Genomic DNA, 23,643 nt, shown 5'->3' on the forward strand with positions numbered 1-23,643 from the left:
ACCTCTGATTACCCAGTTTTCAAACTACATAAAGATCATCATGAATAACATTCTGATCAAGTTCCATGAACATATGGTCATAAATGTGACCTCTAGAGTGTTAACAAGCTTTTCCTTCAATTTGACCTGGTAACCTAGTTTTTTACCGCACATGACCCAGATTTAAACTTGACTTAGAGATTATTAATAAAACATCCTGAACAACTTTCATGAAGATACTGTCATAAATTTGACCTTTAGATTGTTTACAAGCTTTTCCTTAAATTTGACCTGGTGACCTAGTTTTAAGCGCACTTGACTAAGATTAGAACTTGACCTAGAGATCAATAATATTAACATTCTGACCAAGTTTCCTGAAGATACACTCATAAATGTGACCTCTAGAGTGTTAACAAGATTTTCCTTTAATTTGACCTGGTGACCTAGTTTTTAACCCCAGATGACCCAATATCAAACCTGTCAAAGATTTTATTGAGGGTAACATTCTGACCAAGTTTCATTAAGATAGTGCCAAAATTGTGACCTCTAAAGTGTTAACAGTGTAATTGTTGACGAAGGACGACGACGGACATAGGGCGATCACAATAGCTCACCTTGAGCACTTTGTGCTCATGTGAGCTAAAAACACGTATCAATACCTGATATCTATTATAATGTATAAAGTTTACACAATTGATTAGTCCCAAGAAAAACGTACGAAAACGTCACCATTCCCAAAACTGTTCTTTTAAAATATATTCAAATATGCCCCTACCAGGAGCTCGTAATAATGGCACAGTACTGTTATGTAACAAGAATAAGGATTAAATAGTGAATAATCACTAGTGTTACATACCTTCAGTTGCACATTCGAGCTAAAATGAATTGGTACAATATCGAATTGGAATTATAATAACAGTATTGTATAAGCTGCAAAAATCAATACCTTCCTTCCTTTCCACAACTTACACATTTCGTTAAGGAGAGCCCAGCAACTTTGTCCCGTAATGCCAACACATACTTCAAAGAGAGCATGGACTGCATCGGTCCAGATGACTTCTTCAAGAGGTTCAAATAAACTCCCAAGCTTCCCCGAAAGGCTATCTTGGACTAGTGAAATGACCGCGTCTAAATCATGACACTGGATTGATAGTATAATACATCCTCTGCTGACCTTCGTTATCTCTTTTTTCTCTGAAACAGGAAGACAGATGATGGGTTTATTAAAGATAATGCGTACCAATGTATTGAACAGATTAATACAATAGAACGGCTGAAACTGCAGGGACAAGCCAGTAGCAAGAAATGCAACGATGACCCGGGTTTGAGGTCGATGGTTTACGGCCTAACATACACTTTAGAGACACACGACGTCAACGAACTACAATGCATTAAAATTCTTGATGAATATTTGTTGGGTTTATCGCCTTGAAATGGTCAGCGGCACAGGAATAATTCGTTGAATAAGGACTTATTAATACAATGATTTACCGAGTTCATACTGACTTATTATCGGAAATATAATGGACAGTTTAAATTCAATATATAAACAGTACTTAATTAAAGCATCATACACATTAAATACACATACTTGTTATCTGTTAACATTAGGCAACGCAGGCGATCAAATTTACTGACTAACCGTCAAATAACTTCCGAACAAGGGCCTTGACTTCAACATATAGCTTGTCTGCAGTCTGGTCATCTATAAGACAATTACAACTCATTTAAAGCGTACGTATATCTGCCGTTATAATTAGATATGTCAGGGCATATCCACCACCTTTGAGAGTCTAAGTTGAAGCCTTAAGCCTCAAACCGGCAGATATTTACTTGTTTAAGAGCATATTGAAGATTATTTCCCGTGAACATTGTAGAGTTTGTTAATTTGTATACTTTTAATTCCTAATTCATCTGTTACAAAGAATAATATCAATTACTTTTGTAACATTTTATTTTTTTCTTTACAGAGAATAAGTCCTAAATGCAGATGGTAACAATTGCGAAACAAAAACCTTCATTACCTGCCATTTCTTTACCTTGCTTTAATGCCTCTGTAAAGGTTTCAAGTAGACGGTCCGTAATGGATTGTTCGTCTTCTTTATTATAGTTCCGAAACATGACAATGACATCAAGAACTTAAAGAAAAATCTGGTATACATAACATATATTCAATTAAGACACACATATTCATAAAAGCAATTGCACCACCACTTCAGTAAACAGATTCAATAAAACAAAGACTGTTGATTTTCCACTTAACGCAAAGTTAGTATTTCGAAAGATCTCTCCACCAAAATGTATTCAATTATTAAGATGCTAACTTGTGTTTTATCGTTATGCTTTAAAAACATATTTGCTCGTTTAAACATAACATATATACTCAGAAGTAACATCTAACCAGGTTTCGTCAAACACGGCACAAGACAGTGATGTGTTGTATGTCCTTGGATAATAAGGTGACATATTACATTGCTAGAGCGGTATGTTACCTGGAATATTCACTGACAACCCCTTTTTCTGGAGGATCGTTTTCATTTGTTGCAGCCCACTTTCAACCGCTGCGTCAGCTGAATGAACAATGTGCATATCTATAGAGAGAATATTTTTTTGTTTCAATGTAAGATCGCAATGTATTACACCGAGTTAACACCAAAATTTATCAAACGGTGAAATTCCAATTTCGGAAAGCATATAATTTATATCAATATATGAGTGTATATCTATATTGCATTGAATACAATATCACGCTGGGATGTGCCATAAAGATGCACAATCTTTATCTAATAGCATTCGAGCGAACGTGTTTTTAAGATTTTTTTTCCCAACAAGAGTCGCGGAGTGATGCCAACGCTTGCCAGTTGTTGTATTTTTAGCCAAAAAAATCAGCAATTATGATAACCCGAGTTCTCTCATGCAAAAATGTATATAATTTTACAAATAACGATATAATGAATGTTTTCTTACTTGTTTGCGAAATAAAGCTATTGTTACTATTAGTAATAAAAATGTGTCAGGTTAAACGTTTTTTTTTTCAAAAACATACCGCTCGATTATGAATAATTAGAAAACATACCCACCTTCATTAATTATCTCAACGGTTTTGCAACCCAACTCAGAAATAAGACCGTTTGTGTAAATATGTCGAAGGCTTTCGTACTTATTAATTTCCTTAAGAAGAGATATCTTCAAATCTGGCTCCTGCATGTAATCACAGATTCGTTGCACAGCACCGACAATGCGGCCAAGATAATTGTGATACATTGACTCGTCCAATACTGGAGTTCCCTTGTGTAGCATTTTATTCCTTAACTCCCTTAGGTTACAGATATCATGTCTTAGTTGCCTGTGTAGATTGTCATCATCGTCTAGTTTGGATGCATTGAGAAGTACAAAAACAAAAAGGGGAATATCCCACTTGGCCAAATCAGTTTTAATTCCAAAACCTGGATAAAGAATGAGTTTCTTGCTTTTTTCTTTGCCAATAGATAACAAAATATCTTCCATGTAATGATTTAAAAAATCATCTAGTGACCAAGGTTGAGCCGGATGGTTTTCTGGTGTGAGCTGCCCAACCCTCCTTTGTAAGAGTTGTGATAACACTCTCCTACCACAGTCAGTCAGTGCAAGATTTACTCGAGAAAAATATTCTTTTTCATCCACCGAACGATTTGCTTCAGCCATGCTGACCTTTCTGAGATAATAATAATAATAATAATAATAATAATAATAATAATAATAATAATAATAATAAATAATAATAATAATTATTATTATTATTATTATTATTATTATTTAATAATAATTATAATAATAGTAATAAAAAATATAAAAATAATATTAATATTGTGATGTTAATTTCAGAGTAGATGAATCTATCATCATAGCTGGTGTTGGGTATTGCTTTGAGTTTTACTTTTTTATCAATGGGATATCTTTATAAACATCGAAAATAATATCATTAAACCTTCTACCTAAAAAGGGGGAAATTGAAAATATTGACCATGGTATAATTAAAACAAGTGACCTCTTGAAAATATGAAACTGCTTCAATAGACTGTGCCTAAGTATTTTACTTATACTTATGATTATTGTATAAATGTCAAAATCAGACATATACATACTGCTATTCTCGAAATTAAACCCTTTTATCACATTACTTTTTTTAAAGTCTTTTATTGATCATGACTAGAACCGTATGCTATATGGAAGCCTTGAAAAGTCAGCTTCTACTTCGTCCACAGTATATGTTTTCTCTGTGTTGGTTCTTCATGATATCTTTATCAAAATATCAAAAATAATATCAATATACAGCTAATTTCAACACACTAATAGAACACTGTTGGAAAACGAATCACGCAACTATCCACGCGTTTTTGGCAGCGACTACTAATAAAGAAGGTTAGTAAACAAGAGGCCCATGAGGGCCTATGCTCTACTGGTATGGCTCTTGTGGTCATTTTCAATCCAGAGCATGTATGAATGGTTAATAAGCAACAAACATATAGTTCACTTGGAACGTTTTGGGTTTGGGTTAGCTGAAAACGTTGCATGTTCAACATCGGAGAACATAAAATGTTAATATGTGCCAATGACAGTAGTTGGTATTCAAATTATGTACATACTAATTATAGCACGCATTCAAAGAGAACCATATGTTTAAGGGACTCGCTCATGTTTTTGGGGCAAAAATTAGTTTTCCTGGTAATACATCTGAAAACACGTATTTTATCATTATTTTACTCAAGGACACCGGACTTGCAGAAACAAAATACAATTGAAGTATAAAAATATTTAGTTTTAGTGGGTAGCGAACCCACGCCGGTTAAGTCAAGGAAACATTTGAAAACCGATGCCTAAAGCACCAGTCCACAAGGACAAGGACAACAGTCGATGGATAATTTGACCTTTGAAGAATACCATGATAACATCACATGATAATGTCAATCAAACAATCATGCTTTAACGAATCGCTGAAGCTCAAAAATAAGAAAATAGGTCAAAAGGCCACAGTCCAGATCAGCAATGCACAACAATGATATTTGTTATCAAAACTGTACACATGGTCAAAATTTAATTGCTGTAACTTCAACAAAAAGAAAGTAGGTCAAGAGGTCACATACAAGGTCATCAAAGTAGAAAATAAATATGTGTTGACAAAACAGTACAAACGGTCCAAATTTCATTGCTGTGGCGTCAAAAATAAGAAAGAAGGTCAAAAGGTCACGGTCCAGATCATCCGAAGACAACGATGATGCTCGTTTGCAAAACTGTACACATGATCCAAATTTCATTGATGTAGCTTTAAAAATAAGAAAGAAGGTCAGAAGGGGTGGGGCCAGCTTTGGCCCTAGATGCATAATTTCAACTGTCTTGGTAGAGGGTCATCATATGATGCTCCACAACAAATATCAAAGGAATGAGCCTTGTGGCTTGAAACAAGAATATTTTGACAGGGTTTTTTTCTTATATAAGTCTGTCGGAAACTTGTGACCCCCGGGGCAGGGCCAGTTTTAACCCCAGGGACATTTGAATAATCTTGGAAGAGGACCACTAAATGATGCCTTATTAAAAACAGCAAGGGTCCGTGCCTAGAGGTTTCGACAAAAAGATTTTCAAACATTTCTCTATATAAGTATACCAAACCTGTGAACCCCGGGGCGTTGCCAGTAATGACCCCAGGGGCATAAAAAAGCATTCACAAGCAATTACATTCAGATGGACGACAGACACTTCTGGTCTTTGGTCAATAGAGCTATAAATGACCTTTAGCCAATAGAGCTTAAAATTAACCAACCTCAACTGAAATATTGATCTCTTATTAACAAGGGCAAGGGAGAGTACAACATGAAACTAATTGCACAACCAAAAAAAAAACAAGATGTCTCTCTCTAATACAAGAATTGGCTATAGACTTGGCTAAAAATAGCATTTCTTATATTTTCAAGTGCCATAATCTAGTCATGCATGGACGGATCTGGCTGGTTTTCGAAAGGAACCTAGCTCTGATAGATATCTAACTACTGTACAAGTTACAATAACACCGAAGACTGTATCGTGTTCACAATCATTTACAGATACACTGACGCATGGACACACTGACGCACATACGACATACACATTGTCATCGCATAAGCTCTTCCGGCCTTTGACCAGTAGAGGTAAAAAGCTATGGCTCAGACACGAATAACTGCTATGAAATCCATAGTGTATTACATTTATCATCATGACTATGAGATATAAGCAAGAACGTTATGTGCGAAAGCCAATCCCATAGTGGTCAAATTGATTGAATTCCGATTAAAAAAGTTTTAAAAAATCATGGTTTATGTGTCACCTTAAGCCTTAAGATTCAATTCAATTCAATTCAATATCTTTATTTCCTCCTTGTAGGAGATATGCATTTTATATACAAAAAGAAAAGTCAATATTCAAAAATCTAATGAAACATTACAAATATGTACAACATGTGCCCAATTAGTCTACCATATGCACTCTTCATTGAGCCACATAAGTGTGATATTCAACTTAAACACAATGAACACATTTGGAGATGAATTGAAATGATATCAGTAAGAATGTCGTGTTCTAAAATCATAGTATGTCCTTAACCATTGCGATAAGACTGCGAATTGTACATGTGGCACACACCCGGTTTTCTACAATTCAGTGCTATTTTAATTAAATCCCATCATATTACAACACAAACATTTATGATATACAAATTGACAGAGCAACTACTCCTTATAACCATCTTGAGAGAAAACAAGAGCTGTCATAGTATGTGACGAATGCCCCCGAATGTGACATTGACCTACGGACAAGGTCAGTACATGAAAAGTTGATCTTGCCTTTACGTGTCAAATACATATGGCAAGTTATTTTAAATTGCCTCTGAACATAAACAAATACCACCCATACTTGACAACCTACACTGTTATGTCCTTATATTCAGAATTCCCTTGTGAATAAACCTTAGTGTATCTTTCACCTTGGAGGTAAGGACATGGGTCTTGCACACGACACGTCGTCTTCGTATGCGGAACACATGTAGCAAGTGATTTTAAAATCTGTCCATACAAGGGAAAGTAACAGCCCTGACACGACAACCTAAACTCTATGTCCTTATATGCAGCACTCCATTGTGAATAAACACTAAGTGTGACCTTGACCTTTGAGGTAGGGACACGGGTCTTGCACGCGACACGTCGTCTTGGTATGTGGAACACATGTGGCAAGTTATTTTAAAATCTGTCCATACAAGGGAAAGTTACAGCCCAGACACGACAACCTATACTCTATGTCCTTATATGCAGCACTCCATTGTGAATAAACACTATGTGTGACCTTGACCTTTGAGGCAGGGACACGGGTCTTGCACGCGACACGTTGTCTTGGTATGTGGAAAAAATGTGGCAAGTTATTTTAAAATCTGTCCATACAAGAGAAAGTTACAGCCCGGACACGACAACCTATACTCTATGTCCTTATATGCAGCACTCCATTGTGAATAAACACTAAGTGTGACCTTGACCTTTGAGGTAGGGACATGGGTCTTGCACGCGACACGTCGTCTTGGTAAGTGGAACACATGTGGCAAGTTATTTTAAAATCTCTCCATACAAGGGAAAGCTACAGCCCGGACACGACAACCTATACTCTATGTCCTTATATGCAGCACTCCATTGTAAATAAACACTAAATGTGACCTTGACCTTTGAAGTAGGGACACGGGTCTTGCACGCGACACGTCGTCTTGGTATTTGAAACACATGTGGCAAGTTATTTTAAAATCTGTCCATACAAGAGAAAGTTACAGCCCGGACACGACAACCTATACTCTATATCCTTATATGCAGCACTCCATTGTGAATAAACACTAAGTGTGACCTTGACCTTTGAGGTAGGGACACAGGTCTTGCACGCGACACGTCGTCTTGGTATGTGGAACACATTTGGCAAGTTATTTTAAAATCTGTCCATACAAGGGAAAGTTACAGCCCGGACACGACAACCTACACTCTATGTCCTTATATGCAGCACTCCATTGTGAATAAACACTAGGTGTGACCTTGACCTTTGAAGAAGGGACACAGGTCTTGCACGCGACACGTCGTCTTGGTATGTGTAACACATGTTGCAAGTTATTTTAAAATCTGTCCATACAAGAGAAAGTTACAGCCCGGATACGACAACCTATACTCTATGTCCTTATATGCAGCACTCCATTGTGAATAAACACTAAGTGTGACCTTGACCTTTGAGGTAGGGACATGGGTCTTGCACGCGACACGTCGTCTTGGTATGTGGAACACATGTGGCAAGTTATATTAAAATCTGTCCATACAAGGGAAAGTTACAGCCCGGACACAACAACCTATACTCTATGTCCTTATATGCAGCACTCCATTGTATATAAACACTAAGTGTGACCTTGACCTTTGAGGTAGGGACACAGGTCTTGCACGCGACACGTCGTCTTGGTATGTGGAACACATGTGGCAAGTTATTTTAAAATCTGTCCATACAAGAGAAAGTTACAGCCCGGACACGACAACCTATACTCTATGTCCTTATATGCAGCACTCAATTGTGAATAAACACTAAGTGTGACCTTGACCTTTGAGGTAGGGACACGAGTCTTGCACGCCACACGTCGTCTTAGTATGTGGAACACATGTGGCAAGTTATTTTAAAATCTGTCCATACAAGGGAAAGTTATAGAGCCGGACGGACGGACGGACGGACGGACGGGCGGACGGACGGTGCGATTTTAATATGCCCACCTTCGGGGCATAAAAAAGCTAGATAACAATTTATTCCTATTATGTCATAGGTCGAAAAAAAAATAGAACACGGATCATCAGGTTGTTCGCGGCTATTTTAGGTTTTCGCATGGGTTTTTTTTTCTTTTGATTATAAATAGCCTTATAATTATATCAGTTCATTATAAATAGCCACAGGCTTATGTCATAGGCAAAGATTGGTCCTCATGCTCCACTTCTGTACATACTACATCGATCTCTGCAAAAAGATATGTATAATATAGACATTTGGGACTTATATTAAAGCTGACAAAAGATCAGATCGCAGATGTTCATATTACCGTTCGAAAATTAATGTTTTATGGCTTAAACCGTTTAAGTTAATGCATAAAACATCAATTTTTGATCTTAAGTATAAAAATCTGCCAACATCTTATATAACTGGTTTCCATGGATTTTCGCAAAAAATGGCTCGTTCCAAGACAAAAATTAAAAAGTTGTCAAAACGTTCAGACAGTGAGAGTGCAGCTTTAAGACAGGTATTTTAGTAATATATTTATATTACTTATAATATTCCTGAAACATTTGGAATCCCCTCAGTTCTGGTTAAGAATACAAAAGCTAACGAAGGAATTCCATTATCTATTGTGTCAGGTGTTTAGTCAGTCCGAGTAAAGTGCTTGTAACTCAAGAGTTTTAAATCAACTCAAAAAATTCTAAATGTTATAAAAGCGATAATATTCAAAGTTAAGTCCTGATAAAGACGTATCTGTGTAACTGCAGTGGTCAGTAATGTATATTCAGACACAGCCGTGGCTAAATAATGATAATTTGGTGCAGCTGGCTAAGCTAAACAGGAGAATTAGCACTGAGAAAAGAAAGGTCATTCTATGTACATGAATCTGCTACACGGTTTAAAAGTGATAAAATACCTCTTGTGAAATGTACTTCCTGATCCACATCACATTGTCACTGGATTTTTTTTACTTTCTGTACTTTTATGTTTTGAAACTGATGTTATTCGTTGTGGAGTATAATCCATACTGCAATTAACAAGCAAGGTGCATTTAATGAATACAAAGTAATCACAACACTTCAACTTGGCCTAGTTTTTTTAACAAAATTTCGGACGGGGAGATCAATGCGCCGAAGATAAAATAATCTAAAAATAGATGCAGTAACCTACACATGAAGCAGACAACAGGTTTAGCCTGTTTTTGAACACTGTATGAGATCTAAACTAGACTATTTTAAAGCGATAAAAATGCTTAATGCAAACTCCAGGTATAGTTTTATTTAAGTTTGCTACATGCAAAGTGTCGTTACTCATCGCCTGTTCTTTAGTAAAACGAAATATGTTTCTGTTGTTTGTAACAGCCACCTTGTCATTGGTCCTATTGGCCATTGTATTCTTAACATTACAGGGTGATGAATCACGTGATTTCAACGGGGTCATAACCGATGAAGATAAACAAGTAATGGGCGTTAATTCCTTAATAACTCTTATAAGAGAAAATATGCAAATAATGCTTAGCCTAAAAAGACTGCTATTTTCTATTTCTACGAGTGTGAAATGTTTTAGATTTGCTTGTATTTTAACGATGCAATCCTTGGCCAAAATTTCAACTCGACGGAATTTTGTAGAACGATGCAACGCTGTGTGGACGTATTCTTTGTTATGTATGCATATCTTAGTAATAAGTAATATTTAAGAAGTCAGACAAGCGTTAAAAAGTTTAAGTTTATGACTTTACTCTTGAGAACCTTAATTACATATGCAATAATACACTTTACTGCCAATCCATTTAAACTTAATAGTGAAAATACACGTTAAAACACTACAAGTATTTAAAATGTATTTAAATTTTACGAACTACTTCTACTGATGTACCGGCATACATCTGAGGGTGTTTTCGATTGAAAATGACCAAGGTTCTCCGAATGAATCAGTCAAATGAGATGTTTTAAGCTCACAATACAGGGGACATATTAGTAGAAAATAGTATTCTTAGTATTGCATTTAGTACAATAAAAATATGTTAGCATAATTTCTATCGATATAGCTAATCAATATGTCAAAGTCATGTGTAGTCGTTTAAACAACCTATGACTGTACGCCTGCCTGTTTTGCTGTTCAAATCTCGACCTACTGTCCCTATATTTTCTTAAGAGGTTTTTAACAACTTGAAAAAGCCTATATCATGCAACTGAAAATAAATGGAATTGCTCGGTGAGATAAAGGACACATGCAAATGTCGTTTGCGAAATGGAACTAATCTTCACCGAGTTTAATCCAGAGTTTCCACTTTTAACACATTCACACACTGATACTCACTTTATCCATTTTGTACAATAATAAAACCCCTCTGTGCACCCTTTTAGACTTACTTATCACATTATTTCGACTGAAACTTTATGACCTTACTTTAACCATGTTTTACACAAAAATAAGACATCCTTATAAATTTACAATAGGAACACATTTCTGAGCTCTTATGTAGGATTTTATTCCATCAATATTCAACAGCTAACATTGATGGCTAAAGTTTTCTTCTAGTCCTAGTCTTAAGTCGGCGTTGCTATCGACAGAGCCATCCGCGTGCGTCCCCTTAACCCTCGGTGTTGTCGTCCGCTGAGCACTGGGTGCAGTCGTCGTAACAATTGCAGGCAAGTTCATCGGTGCGGCCACGGTCAGTCGTCGGCTGGTTTCGCGGTGTCGTCGTTGGCCGAATCCGAGGGGCTGTCATCATCGCAGTCGTCATTGAATATGGCTCTTTCTTGCATACCGGACGTGTGTTTCCGGTCATGTGACTGGTGCTGGAAAAACTCATCTTACATCCCCCATGTGAGATGAGTCACGCACAACAACGCGCCACTTCTTATTTCTTTTATTGTGTTGTTTATGAAAAGTAAACTATGCAATTTCAATAATGCGGAGTATATAAGTATACAATACTTTTAATTGAATTTGGAAATGAATAATCGTAAAAGCGAGATTTTAAAGGAACTATGTTTCGTCGATAGTGATTTAAAATTACTTCGCTTTATGACGTCAGTACACAACGTTGCACGCGCTTTTGGGTGAAATGTACTTAAGTGCATTTTTTACGTCATTTTTTCCACAAATTCATAATTTAGGTATGCAAGAAAAAAAATCAATCATGTTTTTCCGGTCCTTATCGAAAAATCCTATCCTCGGGCACGCTGCGTGACCGGTAACTCGGCAAGCCTCGTTACCGGCTTACGCGCTTGCCCTCGGTCGGATTTTTCTATTCTTGCCGGAAACACCACATGATAGATACTTATAGTACAATCGTCGACTGAATCCTAGGCACAGCCATCGGCTGCTTCTTCGACGTAAACGGCGATCGGGACGACGACGTAGACAACGGTTTAGACGTTTACATATACAGTTTTTAATTAGTCAGTGTCAACGACCGTTCGGACGTCGACCTAGATGGTGGCTGGATCGACGGCTTTATTGTTAACGTAAAATACATCTTGAGTGTTGGATTAGCTGGAGGCAGAGAACATCGACTAGCTACTAGTACGAGTAGAAATAAAACTGACGCCTCTGGCTAGTGTCGGCACACTGCATTACTGGGTCAGATGCCGACGGAGGTTTATATATATTATAGTCTTTTAAATGATAACTAATATGTCTCTCACTAGCGTAGTCTTTTCTCTCCCCTCTAGATTTCCGAAGCGCCGGGAATGGCTGCCCTCGACGGTTCTCTTCTGGCGGATACTGATCACTGACATTAGCGCCACTGTTGGTAAGATAAACTCTTCGAAGTGCATCTTAAATTAACATCTTCGAGTCAAATGTCCAAAAACTAAGCTACAATTGGACGTGTTTTACCCGACGCGGTGGTCTCCGTATGTGTAAGATAATTGAACAAAAGTAATACACCGTTGCCTCGCCGTCTTCCCCCGAATTTGTAGCTTCTCCTGATTAATTGCGAATGTTGACCGGATGCATATCATCCTGTGTTGTCCCAGGAAATGACGTCATCTTGTGTTTGTATAATATTAAAGAAAAAAACGTGGTCATTGTCTGTATGATTCTGCCTTTTTCAATGCAACATAGTCCCATAGTTGTGCTTATATTTTATATTTATATTTTATTTTATCTTTATCAATGTTTCCGCTATCGTTAATTGTATTCTCTACAGCGTTCTTGTTATTAAAGCAGAACCTTTGCATTATTTGATACATCACAATATTGCAAATTCCATATACCTTAAAAGGGCCAGTTTTAAATGAAATAGCTTACGATTCATTGCAACTTCTTTAGCCATACTATCTGCATTCGGTGAAAAATGCCTTTGAATGGCCCAGAATACAACGAAATATCATAAAACTAACTACTAGTATTCTACATGAATATCAGAGGTCATGTTTACTATGGAAGCTAAAAACATATATTCTTAATTGATTCTCACCACTTCGAAACCTAGAAAATCTGGTACATTATTGACTCAGTTATTGGGTTTTTGCACAGAGTAGAGATTAACATGACCAGTGATAAATCTATTGCATCAACAAAATATTTCCACGAAAGATGTGTTTGAACTTAAATCCGCTTAACGTAAAACCTTGTCTTAATATAGTAGCTTGCCTTGATGCACAGCAGGGGAATGTTTATTTCATAAATATACATATGTTTAATAAAAAAAACTACAATAACTGCTTCATTTATGTCATGAAGGTGCCCCTAAAGTCACAACAATGCATGTATTGACGTTTCACTAGTGTGTTAAAACAGTGATCAACTTTTACCTGGTTAGCAGAGACAAATAATAAAATATTATTTAAATTAAATACAACAATTTTTCTTTCCCATTGTTTTAGAATTTAAACTTTTGGATTACGTAAAGAAGATTTATTTTATTTATTTAACGCATGCCATAATAGTATATGATAATGAAAACTCATTTGCCCCAATTTTGTTAAGACAAATTCATAGAGTTAGTGTTGGCCAAGATTTTAATTGTGATTTTTTTCATCTTTATGATAGGCAAACATTCGGAACTCCTCGGCCATTTTCGATCGAAAACAACCTCGGAAGTATGCCGGTACATGAGTAGAGGTATAACACTATATAAGTTTAAATTGATTGCCAGTGAAGTGTATTATTGCAAACATTATTAAGATTCATTAAGTTTAACTGCTAAATGAAAACAAAATCTACAATAATTACTTGCAGCGTTGTTAAACTGTACAGATTTCTGACATTGTAAACCGTCCATCTGAGGTTGTTTTCGATAGAAACTGGCCCAGGAGTATGTGCGTGAAGTTAGCACCGTAGCACCGTATCACCATATCAACGCGGGGATGCGGTGCTAGCACCGTATCACCATCAAAATCAATACAATAAGAGCATTAATCTCGAAGAAACATGTAAGGTCGTTCTCGCAGAAACGAGCAAGGGGACCATAGGGACCTATGTCACTGTGTAGCCGAGACCTGGCCCTAGGTGATGGCACATGTGAATACCCTAGGATTTTAGGCAGGCTATGCGGGATAGGGACATGAACTCGATCCCCCATGCCAATTTGGCCCATATTCAGACACTGTTATGGTGCGGATGCCTTAAAAACGAGCAAGGGGACCAATGGCACTGTATCCAAGGGTTACCTGGCGGTGTGATACATTCGGGGAAACTGTTAATACTACGAGGATTTTAGTCTGGCCCCGTCCTTAGCCCAAAATTGTGCGTATATGGGCAATATAAGCCCTACTGACCCCTACCATACATGTAAGGCTCGTTCTCGCAGAAACGAGCAAGGGGACCATAGGGACCTTTGTCACTGTGTAGCCGAGACCTGGCCCTAGGTTATGGCACATGTGAATACCCTAGGATTTTAGGCAGGCTATGCGGGATAGGGACATGAACTCGATCCCCCATGCCAATTTGGCCCATATTCAGACACTGTTATGGTGCGGATGCCTTAAAAACGAGCAAGGGGACCAATGGCACTGTATCCAAGGGTTACCTGGCGGTGTGATACATTCGGGGAAACTGTTAATACTACGAGGATTTTAGTCTGGCCCCGTCCTTAGCCCAACATTGTGCGTATATGGGCAATATAAGCCCTACTGACCCCTACCATACATGTAAGGCTCGTTCTCGCAGAAACGAGTAAGGGGACCATAGGGACCTATGTCACTGTGTAGCCGAAACCTGGCCCTAGGTGATGGCACATGTGAATACCCTAGGATTTTAGGCAGGCTATGCGGGATAGGACAAACTGACCCAAAAAATTTATCTAAAAGACATAACGATAAGTGTAGGGATGAACTAGGCCACGAGGCCTACTTTATGATCAATTTATTTCGCTGGAGCTGTTGTACTGAATAGCCGAAAATAGAGCTCGAAAATTGAACTTTGCTGCTGCAAAAGCCATTTCTGGGACGGACTGACCCGATTATTCGACTAAGAGGTCCTTTACAGAAAGTGTAATGATAACTAGGTTCAGGGCCTATAATGTGAACTATAGATAATAATAATACTCTTTCATGGCTCATGTTCTAGGCATTGATACGTTTGCTTAAAATTATCATGGCGTTTGCCACTATGCTAGAGTGGTCGGCATTTGGAATCTCTTCAACCTCAAATATACCATTGTATTCGGAAAAGTCTGGTTTGAGCACATTAACATGTGAGCATTGCCTTATGCCTCAATATGCTGTGATGGCTCATGTTCGAGGCATTCACGAGTTTATGTTCAATTAACATGAATATTGCCAGAGTGGTAGGAATTTGGAATCACTTCAACCTCACATAGGCCATTGATCTGGGGAAACTCTGGTCTGAGCATAATGAACGAACACATGAATATACATCGCTAAGGTGTTTGAGCACACAACATGAAAATCCCGTGTCAATAGAAAAAAACAACGTTATTTTGGTAAATGAAATGTAAATTATTGAGAACACTGCGTTGGTGATTGATTAACACCGGGTTGCAGACATCAGGTTTAAAGCTGCCCTCTCACAGATTTACCGTTATTCCATTTCTTAAAAAAACAATTGTCTTGGAATTGGAAAATATTGCGTAAATATCTGCTTACCAGTGATTAAAGACTGCTGACAAAAAATCAGATCGCAGATCTTCATATTTCCATTCCAAATTTAATGTTTTATGGCTTAAACCGTTACTAACGGTTTAAGAAAAATGCATAAAACATAAATTTTGGGACGGAAATATGTAAAGCTACGATCTGATCTTTAGTCAGCAGTCCTTTACCATTGGTTTGCAGATATTTACGCAAAAATATTCTCGTTCCAAGACAAAAAAAAGTGTCAAAACGTTCAATCTGTGAGAGTACAGCTTTAAAGCTTAGCTTCAGATTTAAAATGTAGGGTGTTTCTAGATGTGCGTGAAGTTAGCACCGTAGCACCGTATCACCATATCACCGCGGGGATGCGGTGCTAGCTCCGTATCACCATCAAAATCAATACAATAAGAGCATTAATCTCGAAGAAACATGTAAGGCTCGTTCTCGCAGAAACGAACAAGGGGACCATAGGGACCTATGTCACTTTGTAGCCGAGACCTGGCCCTAGGTGATGGCACATGTGAATACCCTAGGATTTTAGGCAGGCTATGCGGGATAGGGACATGAACTCGATCCCCCATGCCAATTTGGCCCATATTCAGACACTGTTATGGTGCGGATGCCTTAAAAACGAGCAAGGGGACCAATGGCACTGTATCCAAGGGTTACCTGGCGGTGTGATACATTCGGGGAAACTGTTAATACTACGAGGATTTTAGTCTGGCCCCGTCCTTAGCCCAACATTGTGCGTATATGGGCAATATAAGCCCTACTGACCCCTACCATACATGTAAGGCTCGTTCTCGCAGAAACGAGCAAGGGGACCATAGGGACCTATGTCACTGTGTAGCCGAGACCTGGCCCTAGGTGATGGCACATGTGAATACCCTAGGATTTTAGGCAGGCTATGCGGGATAGGGACATGAACTCGATCCCCCATGCCAATTTGGCCCATATTCAGACACTGTTATGGTGCGGATGCCTTAAAAACGAGCAAGGGGACCAATGGCACTGTATCCAAGGGTTACCTGGCGGTGTGATACATTCGGGGAAACTGTTAATACTACGAGGATTTTAGTCTGGCCCCGTCCTTAGCCCAACATTGTGCGTATATGGGCAATATAAGCCCTACTGACCCCTACCATACATGTAAGGCTCGTTCTCGCAGAAACGAGCAAGGGGACCATAGGGACCTATGTCACTGTGTAGCCGAGACCTGGCCCTAGGTGATGGCACATGTGAATACCCTAGGATTTTAGGCAGGCTATGCGGGATAGGGACAAACTGACCCAAAAAATTTACCTAGGGGACATAACGATAAGTGTAGGGATGAACTAGGCCACGAGGCCTACTTTATGATCAATTTATTTCGCTGGAGCTGTTGTACTGAATAGCCGAAAATAGAGCTCGAAAATTGAACTTTGCTGCTGCAAAAGCCATTTTTGGGACGGACTGACCCGATTATTCGACTAAGAGGTCCTTAACAGAAAGTGTAATAATAACTAGGTTCAGGGCCTATAATGTGAACTATAGATAATAATAATACTCTTTTATGGCTCATGTTCTAGGCATTGATACGCTTGCTTAAAATTATCATGGCTTTGCCACTATGCTAGAGTGGTCGGCATTTGGAATTTCTTCAACCTCAAATATACCATTGTATTCGGAAAAGTCTGGTTTGAGCACATTAACATGTGAGCATTGCCTTATGCCTCAATATGCTGTGATGGCTCATGTTCGAGGCATTCACGAGTTTATGTTCAATTAACATGAATATTGCCAGAGTGGTAGGAATTTGGAATCACTTCAACCTCACATAGGCCATTGATCTGGGGAAACTCTGGTCTGAGCATAATGAACGAACACATGAATATACATCGCTAAGGTGTTTGAGCACACAACATGAAAATCCCGTGTCAATAGAAAAAAAAATCGTTTTTTGGTAAATGAAATGTAAATTATTGAGAACACTGCGTTGGAGATTGATTAACACCGGGTTGCAGACATCAGGTTTAAAGCTGCCCTCTCACAGATTTACCGTTATTCCATTTCTTAAAAAAACAATTGTCTTGGAATTGGAAAATATTGCGTAAATATCTGCTTACCAGTGATTAAAGACTGCTGACAAAAAATCAGATCGCAGATCTTCATATTTCCATTCCAAATTTAATGTTTTATGGCTTAAACCGTTACTAACGGTTTAAGAAAAATGCATAAAAATAAATTTTGGGACGGAAATATGTAAAGCTGCGATCTGATCTTTATTCAGCGTCTTTTACCATTAGTTTGCAAATATTTACGCAAAAATATTCTCGTTCCAAGACAAAAAAGGTGTCAAAACGTTCAATCTTAAATTGGCCCTATATAAGAAACAGTCGTAACATAGTACCTGTTTAACAAAAACAATAGCTATATTTTTTTAGAGACAGATATTGCCGAAATTTACCTTCAATGCCTTATAGATAGAAATTTGGGATCCCCGATTTGCATCTTACGATGAACAATCGAATGATGACTAAACGATTGACTGCTACCGAACATCCGTATTAACGGAGGGTACACAGGGGTAACATTTTGGATGGTATAAGAGGTGCAGGAGAGAAAACAGTGATTACTTACAGGGGAAAAGAGGGCTTTTCGTTTAGCAGTGTTTTGAGTATCCAATATGTTTACTTTTAGATAAAGATAAGTAGCATTATCTTTATGTTTAGGTCTATAAACGTATGCTACATATATACAATATATTTCTTGAATGAATTATATTTAAAAATATGGTAACATTTTGTAAACTTATGAATGTGTTAGTATCCTTTCCTGAATGTGGCCATTTGAAGCGGTAATTTATCAAAGCCTGTCATTAATAAGCATACATCAAGTATATAAATATGCATTTATCACAAATCAGCATTGCTTCCGGGATACGACATTATGTAACGGCAAACATCTTCACCGTATTCCGGGATAGTTCCAAGCCTCTGTCATGTGTATGTATTACAAAATGCACAGTTTTAGAATTATTTTAGCCGCGCATTTGTTTAGGTGTTAACATATTTTCGGCTAACATGGAAGACGTCACATTCCCAATGTGACGCCATAAAATTAATGTTTTATGTCCATATAAATAAACAAATATTACACCAAAGTGCACAGTTCAAGACTGAATTTAGACATAGCGATATTATAGCGTAAGAACCCTCAAATCTCCTTATTTATTTATGCCGCATATTCTATGCTTCAAGTGGAAGACGGATCAAGACTAAGTTGTGATCCCTAGGAAATATCAAATCGTGGACCGCCCCTTACTGCAATAGCAATTCTTATTAGGGTACCCTAGGCCTCAACCCCCTTTTGGCTTTATAATTTTAACAACATACTTTGGGATTCCATGGAAGACGGTGCACACCCAAAGGTGTTATGTCAATGTTATGATCGATATGACAGTGTATTTATGTTAATTATACAGCAGAGTCCACAGTTTAGGGCTTCACACACTTTGACCAGCCCAATTGCGTTCATACCCCGATAATGACATCAACCCAGCAATTCATTCCTTAAGTAAATACTAAAGTCCACTGTTGTTTACGGCCATCACACAATAAGGTAGACATCGTAATAACCCTAAATACAAATAAAAGCTGGACCTATTTATTTATTTAATTGCCTATGACAGGCACATTTATACACACATTAAACACGCATTAAGAACCAAATGTATGTCCCTATCTCGAATAGCCTTTCGAAAAAGTTATTCACATAAGGCCTCACCAAGAGCCAGGTCTCAGTTACACTGTGATATTGGTCGATATGGTACCCTTGGTCATTGTAAGGATTCCGCAACATAAAGGGTAAGTATGTGGGTCAGGTAGGTGTTGGAAGCTTATTTCATGTCCTATCCCGCATTATCACCCTAAAATCCTAAGTGATTCACATACAGAATGTGTAAGGAAGCATTACTGAAAGGATTTCTTAAATGAAATGAAGTATTTTTTTAACGATTCTTGAATGAAATAATGAACTATTGGTGTAAATATAAGGAATTAATTGCGGGTTGATATCATTATCGGGGTATGAACGCAATTGGGCTTGTCAAAGTGTGTGGAGTCCGAACCCTGCAATTCATTTCTTAAGTAAATACTAAAGTGCACTGTCGTTTACGGCCATCACACAATTAGGTGTTAACACCGTAGTAACTCTAAATACAAATAAAAGCTGGACCTATTTATTTATTTAATTGCCTATGACAGGCACATTTATATACACACATTAAACACGCATTAAGAACCAAATGTATGTCCCTATCTCGAATAGTCTTTCGAAAATCCGAAGTTATTCACATAAGGCCTCACCAAGGGCCAGGTCTCAGTTACACTGTGATATTGGTCGATATGGTACCCTTGTTCGTTGTAAGGATTCCGCAACATAAAGGGTAAGTATGTGGGTCAGGTAGGTGTTGGAAGCTTATTTCATGTCCCTATCCCGCATTATCACCCTACAATCCTAAGTGATTCACATATGCCATAAACTTAAACCAGTCTCGGCTATACAGTGGCAATGGTCCCTATGGTTCGCTTGCTTGTTTTAAGGTTATCGCACCATAACAGTTGTATATTGGATATTAGGTATTGGGAGTCTTATCATGTCCTATCCTGCATAACTTGCCTAAAATCCTAGGTTATTCAAATATATGCCATCATTTGGTGCAAGGTCTCGGCTGAACAGTGACATATGTCCATATTGTCGCAGTGCACGTTTTAATGTTTCCACACAATAACAAACAAACAATAACGCTGCAAGAATATCGGGTAAATTACTAATATGCATAATGGGCATATTTTATGTCCCTATCCCGCATAGCATAGGATATTTTCATGTTTCAACACCGAGTATGGCCAGGTCTCGGCTAAACGGTGACATAGGTCGCTATGGTCTCCTTTCTCGTTTAAAGGTTTCCGCACCATAACATGTTAGTAATGCCAGGTAGGCATTGGAAGTATTTTTCATGTCCCTATCTAGCCTAGCATAAGTTGCCTAGGTTGATCCATATACCATCACTTCAAGCCAAATATTGGCTACAAAGTGTCATAGGTTACTACTCATTGTAATGTTATCGCACCATAAAAGTTGTATATTGGCTAAATAGTACTTGGGATTCTTTAAATGCCCCTTTCCCGCAAAATCTGCCTTAAATCCTAACTAATTCACATATGGAATCATCTGGGGTAAAGTCTCGGCTACACAGTGACTAAGGTCGCTATGATCTCTTTGAGTGTTGTAAGGTTTCCGCACCATAACAATGCCAGAATATAAATAACTAAATATCCATTAGGAGCAAATTTCATGTCCCTATCCCGCATAGCCTGCATAAATTCCTATGATATTCATATGTTCACTCACCGTGTATGGCCAGGTCGCGATTTGGGACGCTATGGTATATGTGTTCGTGTTCATGTTTTCGCTGTTTGTTATTAATGCAATGAAGGCATTTGGAGCTTATTTCATGCCCCTTTCCCTCGAAGCCTGCCTAAAATTCCTGGTAATTCAGCGATGTTATCACTTAAAGCGAGGTCTGGGCTACAAAGTGCCATAGGTCCCTTCGTGCGCTTGCTCGTGTTAAGGGTTTCGCACCGTTTTAGTTGTATATTGGGTAAATAGGAATTGGGAGTCATTTTCATTTCCCTATCCCGCATAACCTGCCTATATATTCACATAAACCATCATCTGGGAAAGGTCAAGTCTACTTAGTAACGTAAGTCACTATGTCCCCTTACTCGTTTTAAGGTTTCCGCGCAATGCCAGATTATGAGGGAAATAGACATTGGTAGCCTTTCCATGTCCCTTTCCTGCATAGCCTGCCTAGGACTAGGTCTTAGCTACACGCTGACATAGGTCGTTATGGTCCACTTGCTCGTTGTAATGTTTCCGCACCATAACTTGTAATGAATATGTGGCAAATAGGCATTGGGAGCATTTTCCATGTCTCTATCTCGCATAGCATGCCTACAATACGAGGTTATTCATATGAAGTATCACATAGGACAAGATCTCGTCTATAAGGTGACATAGGTTGCTATGGTCCCGTTTGTCGTTTTAAGGTTTCTGAACCATAACATGTAACGAATATGTGTCAAATAGACATTGGGAGCCTTTTCCATGTCCCCATCACACATAGCCTGCCTAAAATCCTGTTATATCACCTAAGACTAGGTTTCGGCTAAACGATGACATAGGTCGCTTTGGTCCCGTTTCTCGTTTGTTTTAAGTTTTCTGCACCATAATATGTAATGAATATAGGTCAAAAGCCATTGGGAGCATTTTCCTAGTCCCCAACTCGCATAGCATGCCTAATATCCTAGGTTATTCATATGCACTATGTCCTAGGACTAGGTCTCGACTACATTATGGCATAGGTCGATATGGTACCCTTGATCGTTTTAATTTTTCCGCGCCATTACCAGTTAATGACTATGCCGCAAATAGGAATATGGAGCCTTTTCCATGTCCCTATCACGCATAGTCTGCCTAAAATCATAGGTTACTCATATGTTCTATCACCTACGACTAGGTCTCGTCTATAAGGTGAAATAGGTCGATATGGTCCCGTTTCTCGTTTAAGGTTTCTGCACCATAGCATATAATGAATATGAGTCAAATAGACATTGGGAGCCTTTTCCGCGTCACCATCCCACATAGCCTGCCTAAAATCCTAGGTTATTCATATCTAAGATTAGGTTTCTGCTAAACAATGACATAGGTCGCTTTGGTCCCGTTTCTTGTTTCAAGTTTTCTGCATCATAACATGTAATGAATATGAAGCAAATGAGCATTGGGACCCTTTTTCTATATTCCCATCTCGCATAGCCTGCCTAAAATCCTAGGTAATTTAAATGCATTATCACCTAGGACTAGGTCTAAGATACACGCTGACATAGGTCGGTATGGTCTCCTTGTCTGTTTCAAGGTTTCTGCACCATAACCTTTAATAAGTATGAGGTAAAATAGGCATTGTGAGCCTTTTCCATGTCCCAATCTCGCATAGCCTGCCTAAAATCCTGTGTAATTCATATGTACTAACATATAGGATTAGGTCTAAGCAACGAGCTGACATCAGTCGCTGTGGTCCCCTGGCTCGTTTTAAGGTTTCAGCACCATAACCTTTAATGAATATGAGGTAAAAATAGGCATTGGGAGCCTTTTCCATGTCTCTATCTCGCACGATCTGCCTAAAATCCTAGGTAATTCATAAATACTATCACCTAGGACTAGGTCTAAGATACAAGCTGACATAGGTCGCTATGGTCCACATGCTCGTTTTAAAGTTTCTGCACCAAAACATGTAATGAATATTTGACAAATTGAAAATGGGAGCCTTTTCCATGTCCCTATCTTGCATAGCCTGCCTAAAATCCTAGGTAATTAATATATACTATCACCTAGGACTAGGTCTACGCAACGAACTGTCATAGGGCGCTATGGTCCACTTGATCGTTTTCAGGTTTTTTCACCATAACATTTAATAAATATGAGGCAAATAGGCATAAGGGGCCATTTTCCATGTCCCTATATCGCATAGCCTGCTTAAATTGATAGGTAATTCATATGTACTATCACCTAGGACTAGGTCTAATCAACAAGCTGACAAAGGTCGCTTTGGTCCACTAGCTCGTTTTGAGGTTTTTGCACAATAACATTTAATGAATTTGGCATTGAGAGCATTGACCATGTCCCTATCACGCTTAGCCTGCCGAAAATCTTACGTTATTCATATGTACTATCATCTAGGACTCGGTCTCTGCTACATGGTGACATAGGTCGTTATTGTCCCCTTGCTTGTTTT

At 38.3% G+C, this 23,643-nt stretch overlaps 1 protein-coding gene across 3 annotated transcripts; it reads right to left on the reverse strand.

Moving 5' to 3' along the window:
- Nucleotides 1-161: 161 nt before the first annotated feature.
- LOC128224624 (uncharacterized) lies at nt 162-9,886 on the reverse strand. Of its 3 annotated transcripts, XM_052934549.1 has the most exons (7): nt 9,677-9,886; nt 3,060-3,673; nt 2,472-2,549; nt 2,004-2,117; nt 1,622-1,684; nt 949-1,173; nt 162-780 (listed from the first exon to the last, which is right to left on the reverse strand). In XM_052934549.1, exons 2-7 carry the CDS (start codon nt 3,661-3,663, stop codon nt 728-730), a joined length of 1,137 nt encoding a protein of 378 aa, XP_052790509.1. In that variant the 5' UTR covers nt 3,664-3,673; nt 9,677-9,886; the 3' UTR covers nt 162-727. The 3 variants fall into 3 exon arrangements, with proteins under 3 accessions (XP_052790509.1, XP_052790510.1, XP_052790508.1); XM_052934550.1 differs by having other exon boundaries at nt 162-1,173; nt 2,019-2,117; XM_052934548.1 differs by having other exon boundaries at nt 162-1,173.
- Nucleotides 9,887-23,643: the final 13,757 nt, after the last annotated feature.

Source organism: Mya arenaria, chromosome 17 (genome assembly GCF_026914265.1).
Source record: "Mya arenaria isolate MELC-2E11 chromosome 17, ASM2691426v1".
Classification (NCBI taxonomy): Eukaryota; Metazoa; Mollusca; class Bivalvia; order Myida; family Myidae; genus Mya; species Mya arenaria.